The sequence below is a fragment of the Perca flavescens genome, chromosome 24 (genome assembly GCF_004354835.1).
Source record: "Perca flavescens isolate YP-PL-M2 chromosome 24, PFLA_1.0, whole genome shotgun sequence".
Lineage (NCBI taxonomy): Eukaryota > Metazoa > Chordata > Actinopteri > Perciformes > Percidae > Perca > Perca flavescens.
The window spans coordinates 3,805,857-3,816,885 of NC_041354.1; the positions used below are offsets into that span (position 1 = coordinate 3,805,857).

Consider the following 11,029-nt stretch of genomic DNA (forward strand, 5'->3'; position numbering starts at 1 on the left):
CAGGTCGAAGCAAGGTTTTGCGCTTGGAGCTGATATTAAACAATATTTAAGAATGTTTTCTTTGTAAAAATAAAAATAAAAATTGTAACACATTGCGCGCACGTTAGGCAGAAATATCCACTTGTTGAAAAGCCGATAGCCTACTTATGACCTTAAGACTATTCCAAAAGACCTGAAAATATGTGGCAGTACGCAGAACAACAGCACAAACAACTTATTTATTACCTTAAGGCTTTAGTTGTCTTATTTTCCAAAGGATATTATGGCCCGCTTTACTTTGCCTGAAAAAACAAACATCAGAGCATCACTTTCAAGCTTTACACTGACATGCATCATTGATTTCCTAATAAATGAATGGAGAAAAAGTAGAATATGCAATACCTCAGACCTCCATGCAGTGCAGGAGGACAGTGACACGTAATCCCATCTCTGCTGTAGTGTTGCGTGCGGATCTATTAAAGCTTTAGCTGCGACTAGAAAGGTCCACTCGCTGTCTAGAGCGCAAAGGAAATGACTGTCCACTTCTCCCACTCTTGGCTTACAGACTGCCTGACAGTCACACCGACAATGTGCTTTTGTTTACGTGGTGCGCACCCTTCTGCCAAACGCTTACGCACGAGCCACAGACGGGTGGGGTGCTGTGTGTGCCTCTGGAGTGGGCACAGAAAGTGGTTCATGTAATTTGGAAAGAATGCTTGCACTCTTTAGCAATTTGCAGGATATTTATTGTGATTGTTTTGCGACAACTATCAAACCTGGCGTTGCTACATATATCAATTGTCTCTTTACATTGCTAGAGTAAGATTCAAAACATTTAAACATAAGAAGTATCCTAACAGCTGTTCTGTAATCTGTGGTTGATTGAGGAGCATCATTTCCCTCTTAAAACACATGTTTGGTTTACGAAATACTACAGAACATGTCAGTCTGATATATATCTTATAGGCTCTTTTTTTTCTTCCATGTCTCCTGTGCTGAAAGACAGAGAAAGCGACAGCTGGTGGCACTTCTGACCCTCTTTATTATTATCCTTAAGGAGGAGGATGGAGGGGAGACCAGCGTTGTGCAATCTCCTTACGTCAACAACGTGGCACCGCCTCCCCGCGAACGCTATTGGACGACCGTAGCTGAGCGCTGCGTTCTGATTGGCTCTTCGCGACGTCGCTCGAGGCGGCTCTCTGCTTCCTGGTTGTAGTTGTCAAACACAAGCTACGGTTTGGATAACGACCGATGTCCGCAGTCTACGCCCTGCATCGCCCCGAGCGAGTTTTAAGCAGCCACAAAGCAAGAAATCCTGTAAGTGGGAATATCTGTTGTATAACCGACTGTTTTTCGGACATTGTAAAATATGTCTGACGACTATTTAACCCGTTGTTGTTTTTGGCGAAGAGCCAAAAATGCAGAACATCTGCGAGTTTTTCTTAGCTAGTGCTTGTATAACCATGAATGAGTGACATCTTCTCATCAATTATTCTAGCTAACGATACGCCAGGCTAATGCGTGTGTTTGGTTATATAAAACCTTAAAAACTGCTACATTTTCCTCTCTTCCTGTGGAGGTGTATACCAGGTCTTTTTTTATAACATGAAGAGCTTAGTTGTGACTGTTAAGACGACGCTTTTCTAGGTTTTCCCTCAAAGACCAAACTGAGCAGACATTTTAATCCACAGCAAGACTTCGAAGAACAGGGACTTCCTCTTGCATGGTGATAGACATGACATTATAAATCTACTACCCCCTGCTGTGTGGGTTTGTCAATACTACATACCGGATTCACAATTATACTCATTCATAATATATACGTTAGGCCATTAAAAATAGGAAAATGTCAATGGTCCTCGCCACGTGAGTCTTTAAAACCCCTAACCCCTGTTCTGCTGACTCACTGTGAGTCTGAAGGCTGGTGTACGTGAATGAGGTGGTGATCATCCTTGGGAGGTTTTTTATTTTTACATTGTTTGACATTCTGTGGACAGCAAAGGAAGAATTTCATTGTACCGGGGAAACATGTTTCCTTACTGTGCATATGACAATACACTTTGAACTTGAACTTGAAATGGTTAAAGGGATACTTTTCCGATATTCAACCAACTTCCTATTATTATAATAATATTGGAAGTATGTGTAAATGAACTATGCAAACTTCCCTCCATCTACCAGTGCCCAGATCTTCGTCACTTGGTGGTTTGCCGCTGGCTCTAGGGCCTGTAGTTTGAACTATACAGACTGTCCTTCCACATATGGACACAACAAGTAGATGGGATAGAGAGAGAGAGAGAGAGAGAGAGAGAGAGAGAGAGAGAGAGAGAGACTCTCAGACTGAATTTAGACTAAACTGTAAAACTAAACAGTGCTGATCAAATATGAACCAAGGTCCAGTACCTCTATTGCCTACTTGGCTCCTAAAATGTTTTCAGAATCATATTTTGGTGCATTGTTTGGTTGAATACAAGTAACAAGCATTGATTGGTCCAGTGCGGCGCAGCACATTCTGGTACCTTTTGAGCGAAAGGGAGTAAATATAAGCGCTTCTTTTCTCTGGTCATGCAGCACTAGGTCTGGGCGAAATATTGATATTACAGTATATCGTGATATGAGACAAGATATCATCTTAGATTTTGGATATCGTAATATCGTGATATGGTAAGTATAGTCTTTTCCTGATTTTCAGGCTCAAGTGATGTCATTTTATTGAACTTACCAGACTGTTCTAGTTGCTCTATTATTTGCCTTTAAACACATAGTTATTATATTTACATTATTGAAGATTATTTATCTAAAATCTAATTCTGAAAATATTTTGTGAAAGCAGCAAAAGTCAACCCTACAATATCATCGCAATATCGACATCGAGGTATTTGGTCAGTAATATTGTGATATCTGATTTTCTCCATATTGCCCAGCCCTATGCAGCACCAATTTCAAAAACAATATTTTCACCATTCTACTGCATAGACAGCCCAGTTTTATGACAATGAATGGTTTTGTCACTCAATTATTAGGGCTTCAGCTTCAACAGTTGTGTGGTTCAGCTGGCTAAACTACACACGTCAGCAAGTTCCAGTGAAGAAGGTTCTTTAGGGCTCATTTTTGTCCATGTTTGGCCTTTGTAGTCTCCAGAAATGAGCAGCCTGTGAAAGGGTGTGAAAGCCTGTGGTATGCCACAGAGATTAGGTTTTTATTATACTGTAGGGTTTTTTAAAGGCCAATACACTGGGTGGACATTGGTAATACCTGGCTTTGAGAAAGATAAACAAAAACCTATTTTATTTAATAAAATAGTCTAAAACTAGGACTTTGTATTGGAGTACTACACATTTTAGGTAGCAGAGTGTCTAGTCACACTTTTAATATTGCTTACTTATTTGATCTAACATCATTATTTGAATGGAAAAAAGTACCAATTTTGGACTATTGTTTGGACAATACTCGGTGAGTGTTATAATTCAGTCATATACTGTAGCTCACAGCTTTGGTGTCTAACATATGCAGTTGTGGTGTTGCAGCTTCAGTTCTGAAGAGAAGCTTTCATATCGTCTTTGTAACAGGTTATGAAAGAGGCTAATTTGCCTAAACCGAGGTGCCCTTTGGTACTCAGGGAGCACACACAAATTATACTTTTATGTTATTGTTTTATATCCTTTCAGAATCAGCTTTATTGGCCAGGTTTGCGTAAACAATCAAGCAATTTGACTCCGGTTAATCTTTGCTCTCAAAGTACAACACTCACTTCACATATAAAGAATAAAAACAGAAAAGACAGTAAGAAATATAAAAAATACTGTTAAGTATACAGTATAACAATACAATATCATTTACAATTTTACAAAAAAATACAATAATAATTGAAGAGAGGGAAGGAATAGTGCAATATCAGTATAGTCTGAGATTTAAGATTTCAATATAAATATAGTGCAAGTTTCAGTTTGTATTAAGTTAAAAAGGCAGTGGCAGTAAAAATATGACACCAATGCTTGGTGCTAATATTGACTGACACGATAGGTCACTTGTTACACCAAACTCATTACTGACATTTGTGCCATCTGTAGCTGTGTTTAATTATAATGCATTCGAATCTGCTTCAGCGAATGGCACTCCCTGGAAACCTTTATTCAAAGTGCATTATACTGGGAATGCAAATACTTTTTTGGGGCTGCCCTGGTGAGAATTGAGGCCCTCATCCTGCCAGAGCTGGTGTCACGTTCCGCTCGTTATGGGACACAGGGTCATTATAAAAACATGGAAACCGTATCCTAGCAGTTGCTTAATACTTAACTGCAAATAGTATTTTATTGCATTGCACAGAACAGTTAGCCTAACTATGTATAGTGTATAGTGAAGGTATTAATGCTGCATAGTTGGACAAACATGATTTTGCGAAAGGTGCCACTAACAATAATTTCCATTATTAAGTCATCTGTCAGTTACTTATTTTTTTTTTTTTAAAACTAATCAATTTGTCTGATCATGTAGGGTTTGAAATGTCAAAAATAATCACAAAAATCTATCATAGAGCGAATGTGGTGTCCTTAAAGTGCTTGTTTAGCACAATTAATTAAAGGGAACTAGGAGGGATAGGAAACATTGTATCGTTATTGATTATGTAATGAGCAATTTCCTTTCAAATGACAAAAATAATGTCCCTTTTCCAGCTTCTCAAATGTGAGAATGCTTTTTCTCTATTTTATATCATTGTAAACTAAATACCTTTTGGTTTTTGGACTGTTGGTCGGACATAACAAGACATTTGAAGACATAAAAATAAAGAAAAATAGATGGTAAAAATAATCTCAGATGCAGCTCTAAACAAAATAAGTGCTATAGTATTAAAATTGGCAATGCTTTCTCAATGTAATGAAAGTTTCTCCTTATTCTGTGCAACAGGAAACATAAACACAGCATCCCCTGCCTCTGTCTGCACACCTTCTCTACCTGAACATTTGGCCGTACAACCTTTTTGGAGCCTCCCACCCACCGTACTTTGTTGCATTCCTTCCTCATCACGTGTCGTACCAGCCTCTCAACCCGGGTGTCCCTGCTCTGTCTCCTCACTGCACTTTACTTTTACTCCAACAGGGACGATGGCGTTCAGGAAGGCTCTGAAACGGACAGCGATCATCGGCAGTGGGGCGGTCGCCACAGTTTTTGGCCTATCACAGCTGATCGAGTACAGGAAGACGCAGGTAAGCTGATGCACCTGTCAGTTTGTGTGCTGTTGGGGATCCTCCGCCAAGTGTTTGCTGTTGCATGTTTACATGTTGCAAGATTTGCAGTTTTGCGGAATTCGACTGAAGACAAATGTGTTAAGGCTTCATTGTCAGTATTGTATATGCTGCTTCACGTTTTTACATCCTGACAGATGTAAAATTAAAGGACAAACCTTGAATACGTCAGTTTTGGGCATGACAACAGTACAATATTGAGAATAGTCTTTCTTTTGGCCTGAAACCAAATTACCAAGCAGGGAGGGACTGCCTTTCGAAGGGCATGTCCGTTCTAGATGTTGGAATGTGCTTGCTGTCGTATCCAAGGTATTCTTTCTTTTTGTTTTATTGGATGTTTTCCAGCTGTTGAGCAGGAGGCATCAGTTCACTTGCAAGCATGCCGGCACTCGATCCTGATAGGTTCATTAGTTTTCTTACTCAGCCTTAGATGAGAATTTATACACTTAATATAAAGCCATATTAGAATATAGTGTGGAACCAGTTTCTGGGAAGCCAGTGTAGACTCTAGGTCCCAGCCAAGAAAAAGTATGGCCCATAACCCCCAGGAAAACAGCAAATAGTTGCTTTTACACTTTACAGTTTTGTTCAGACAAAAAAATGAGACATAGCATGTTAATTAGTGAGCTCTAGAGGTGCTGGTAGGCAGACGTTAGTTACTTTTACACAGAGCCATGCTAGCTGTTTCCAGTTTTTGTAGGCAAATGATGTCAAGTCAAGTGACGGTTGCATTAGCAACAGGGCTGTACATCACCTAGCTGTGAGCTTAATTCATTTATTTTGATATAGAAATAAACAGTGTTGTTAACGCTGAACATGCCACACCTCGTGTTAAAAAAACAGATTATTGTGCTTTTAAAAAAAAAAACGATTTTAGATGCATTTATTTAATTCATTTGAAACATGAATTTGTGTTTTGACACTTAAATCCCACACACACACACACACACACACACACACACACACACACACACACACACACACAGCTTCATTTGAGACGGACAAGCAACTGTGTGACCTCTGACCTGACGTAGGCCTATTTCAGGCATGCCACACAACTACATACCAGACTTTATGTGACTGTGCAACCTAATGTGAACTTTGTTTTGTGCCCTGGCGCGATAATGTCTTCTCTTGCCCATCGTCGTCCTCTCAACCAAGCATGGATTGGTAAGCAAGAAGTCGACCCTGATGAAATATAATTATTTTTCACAATAGTTTGTAATCATGCATGCATCTAATCCCAGTAATTGCAATGCTGATGAGCTGAATGTCCGTCTTGTCTCCTTTAGCAAGGGCATATGGCTTGGATAGGTTTTCAAGATAGCGGCCGATTGGCTATCAGCATGGGCCTTGCTGTGCCATTCACTGACTTAACTTGATTACTGGGGGCACGCTGGCACTTAATTCTGTGGCGGTGTTTGTCTGTATGCATCATCAAAAATAGACAATGATTATATCATCGTCTTGCTTGTGTTTGCAGACCTAAATTACAAACGCCGGCTACTATTTGCAAGTCAAATGCCGCGTTTCCTTCAAAGCAGCTTGATGCAATCATTTAGCTTGAACTGCTAAATAGAAAAATGAATAAATATTTCATTACCATATCAGAGCGGAGTTGTGTTTTTTTGTTTTATCGTTGTGATTATTTCTTTAAAAATAATGAATATTTTGCTAATCAAACAATGGATACAAATAATGTAGAAAGATTGTTCATTTATTTTGTGGGGTTTGCAAAGTTGAGCAGCATGTTGCATGATCGTAACCTTCAGCAAACTCTGCTTGCTGTGCTTTACTGGGCTTTTTTAGCAACACTTCACTTGGAAACTAAAGGTGAAAATGAGACATTGTGAGCACATTATAATCTCCCTTTCACTGCCAAGAACAGCTTGGATTTCAGCTTGGACGAAAATCTCATTCTTGGATTTGTTGAAAATGCATTCCAACTACATTTATGCCGTGATTACTTAAGTAAAAGTACCAATACTATCAAGTACAAATACTCTTTTACAAGTAAAAGTCCAGCATCCAAACTCGTACATAAGTTACATTTTGTAACAACTATCAGCAAAATATACTATAGTATCAAAACTGTATTTATTTTAATAAGCTGGTCTTATTTCTAGAGCTAGACTCCATCCATTTCAACAGAATAATGCATATGATAAGCACAGTACAGTAATCTCATTACACAGTCAAATCCATAATGTAATAAAGTGATTGCAAGTCATTATGCATTATATCACATTGAATATTATGACGTGATTATAATGCAAGAATAATGCGTGAACATATAACACTGTGGATGCTTGCAGTGTGCTGACAATGTTTCAGAATAAACCTTAAGAAAAGTGTTGCTATATTTGTATGACATTTGTAGCGTTTAACATAGAATGTAAATAGAAATTAACATTGGAACTTGTAGGTTTGCACAATTTCGAGAATCTTTAGGTCGTGGAAAGTATTCTTCTCATTATATGTGTGTTGCTGTGTGTATCTGTGTCACACCCAGGCTCGGTTAGCCCACGTGGCAGCAGAAGCAGAGCTGAGGGTTCCCTTTGCGGATGAGTTCCCCGCTCGGCAGGCCCAGCTCGCAGCGCTGCAAAACACAGAGGAGTTTGATGTCCTGGTTGTCGGAGGAGGGGCCACGGGTGCAGGATGTGCCTTAGATGCTGTCACGCGCAGTGAGTAAGCCTATCTGCTTTCAAGTGCTTCACTCTCCTGGGATGGAACAGGTGTCGAGCTCTATAAGTGTCCTTATTGCGTCCCCGACTGAAGGAGGAAGACGCCTTGAAGGCTGCTACGGGAGTTTATAATGGTCTCGCTTCAGTATGTCAGCTGTTATTCTGGCCACAAAGGCTTAAGTGTAATTTACTGTAAATACACCTAATGAAAATATATCAGTGCTGTGGTAAGTTAAGATACAGTAGATAATTAGTAGATATTTATGCAGCATTATAGGGCTGGGACGATATGCGTTTGTCCCGATTTGATTTCTTTTCACGATGCATGGGTTCCAATTTGATTTGTATTGCGATTTTCTTTTCCTTTAACAAAAAAAAAAGTTGAATAATACATTTCTAGAGAAGAATGTACATCACATGTCAGTCAGTCTGACATTTATTTACTTTGTAAAGTAGATGGATTTTCGGCATTTTCTGTTTTCGCTCTGTTTTGCTGGAAATGGATATGATGTAGTCGCTGTCAGTGGTACTGCACAAACAGAATATATTTGGTATTGATATTTATATATCATTGGTAAATTATCACAAAATACAGCATTAATATACGTGCTCATACCAAAATGTTGAACGGAGGGTGTTATTTCCCACTTGAGTAATCTTCACTTTTACAGTTTTACTTGCTAATATCCTTGTAAAAAGATACTTACTTAGCGTTCTCCAAATTAAAATTTTTTCAAACCAAACCAACCAAATTAGTTGACTCCCTGACGAAACGCGTCGGAGTGTTTTAAAGGTTTAAGGTGACCAAGCCAAAACGAGTTTTGCAACCAAATTAGTTTTTGACATTTTGGTTTTATACATCTGGAAAGTTCGCTCCCTTGTAATGCTAAAGAGTGGAACGTTGTTTGCATTAATATGCTTTTCTGCATACATTTGCCACACGTAGAATATATCCTTTTTTTTTTAAGATAATGTTTTTGGCATTTTTAGGCCTTTATTGACAGGACAGCTGAAGACATGAAAGGGGAGGGAGAGGGGGGCAATGACATGCAGAAAAAGGGCCGCAGGGCAGAGTCGAACCCTGGCCCACTGCGTCAAGGAGTTAACCTCTATATATGGGCGCCCGCTCTACCAACTGAGCTATCTGGGCACCCAGAATATATCCTTTTTATGACTGACCAATCCTAGCACTGAAAATGCAGATACACTATAAATCAGGTTGTCTTGGTGAACAGTAGCAAGCTAACATGTCATTTTAAACTAGACACATGGATCGATTTTTGGATTATTAAAGCATATTGTATTTTTTATATTTCTATTTTGTGTGTTTCGGGGTTAAAGACACAAATAGAGCCAGCTTTCTGCAGCATTTTCTCAGATTTTAAGATATATTAGTATCAAACTGTAGAGGTATATTCCCTTCTTCTTTGTCATTTCTTCCCAGACCTCAAAACTGCTCTCGTAGAGAGAAGCGATTTCTCTTCGGGGACCAGCAGCCGGAGTACCAAGCTAATCCATGGTGGAGTCCGCTACCTCCAGAAGGCCATCATGCAGTTAGACTATGAACAGGTTCCTCTTCCTCCTCCTATTTTTCATTTCATCTTGTTTTGTTGCTCTACTTTGTCATCACCCTACTCTTTCTTTTCTCGGAACAGTACATGATGGTGAAAGAAGCGCTCCACGAGCGAGCCAACCTCCTGGAGATTGCCCCTCACCTATCTGCGCCGCTACCCATCATGCTTCCTGTTTACAAGTAAGTGTCAGGACTCATACAATATGGAAAATGCACAGACGTGGTAAAAATAGCACAACCCAGCAGGTGATAATTAGGATATTCTGTTAGCGTGATGCTTTTAAGTGAAGAAAGCCGTTATTTTGTATGGATGGAAAATTAATACCAGCTTCGGAACATTTGTTGAGGCCATTGATGACGTCAAATGAACCCAAGAATGCACTTATGTCTAACTATCTAACTTTAATCACTGTTTATTTCCAAGATGGTGGCAGTTGCCTTACTACTGGGCAGGGATCAAGATGTATGACTTGGTGGCTGGGATCCAGTGCCTGAAGAGCAGCTACGTCCTCAGTAAGACCAAAGCCTTGGAGCTTTTCCCCATGTTGAAGAAGGACAAGCTGGTGGGAGCCATCGTATACTATGACGGTGAGTCAAAGCTCCAAAGTGCTTCCTTTTGTGCCCGCAGAGGTTTCTATGCCTTGGCTTTAAATTGGATATTTCCACATAGACACTGTTATGTGTGGACACTAATCTCAAAGGCACGCTTGGTTCGTTGATTCATTACTCACCTTTTTATTTTCTGTAAACACGTACAGCAGCTGAGTCAGTCTTGTTGCCCTTTTCCACTGTTTTCCTTTGTACTTCCTTTCCAATGGTAATGAATTGTATAAAATAACACCATGATTTGAAACCTGAAAGTAAACGGGCTTCTGTGCCGAGTAACTGTCATGATGTAAACGACCCAAACTGTGGCTCTGGGCCCTTTAACGGGGTCCTGAGACGGAGGGGTTAAGAGATGATTAATGGGAAAGCCGAGAATGGAATACATATTATTTCTTGTGGCTTTTCTGTAATTATTCTTTTTTTCCCCCTGTGAAATCCATTGTTTGCCATTTTTGGCTTCTAAAAAGTGATTAAATGTAATAATTTGAGAAGGGAAATTCACTTTGCTTTATTAAAGGTTTTAGTCTGGTAGCTCTAGTGCAAATGCAAATATGAAAAATTATTTTCTAGTTCTGGGTCAATTGTAATATTGTAGAAATTGTGTAGAAACCGCACGATCGAGCCAAACAGAAGATTAAAATAGGCCTCAGATGTTAATTTTGCCCCGTGGCCTTCACATGTCCACTGGTGCCGAACAAAACGTGTTGACAGGCTGGTTGGATGCCCTCTCTTCCCCGCGGCAGTAAAAAGCTGCACGCTCCCTGGACAGGCGCAGACGAGAACCAAACATATTGACTATCAGCTCGTCATGTCGAATGCCAAAAGGCCAGCACGTTTTTTTTATACATCTGTTTACAGCTGTAATAATTCCAAATTGTACTGTACAATTAATTGTCCAAGAAATAATTGTGATTAACAATATAATCGTCTCTTTCAGTCAAATT

The 11,029-nt window shown here is 39.5% G+C and overlaps 1 protein-coding gene across 3 annotated transcripts in view; it reads left to right on the forward strand.

Annotated features, from left to right (window-relative positions):
- The first annotated feature begins 1,168 nt into the window (after nucleotides 1-1,168).
- The window catches only part of gpd2 (glycerol-3-phosphate dehydrogenase 2 (mitochondrial)), a 28,837-nt gene continuing 18,976 nt past the window's right edge, over nucleotides 1,169-11,029 (forward strand). For 2 of the 3 annotated variants that reach the window (XM_028572039.1, XM_028572041.1), the window contains exons 1-7: nucleotides 1,169-1,296; nucleotides 5,077-5,183; nucleotides 6,384-6,392; nucleotides 7,735-7,906; nucleotides 9,351-9,475; nucleotides 9,562-9,659; nucleotides 9,904-10,067. In XM_028572039.1, coding sequence (XP_028427840.1) covers nucleotides 5,082-5,183; nucleotides 6,384-6,392; nucleotides 7,735-7,906; nucleotides 9,351-9,475; nucleotides 9,562-9,659; nucleotides 9,904-10,067 — 670 coding nt within the window. In that variant the 5' untranslated portion in view covers nucleotides 1,169-1,296; nucleotides 5,077-5,081. The remainder of the gene's footprint in view (nucleotides 1,297-5,076; nucleotides 5,184-6,383; nucleotides 6,393-7,734; nucleotides 7,907-9,350; nucleotides 9,476-9,561; nucleotides 9,660-9,903; nucleotides 10,068-11,029) is intronic. The other variant, XM_028572040.1, reaches the window with a different exon arrangement.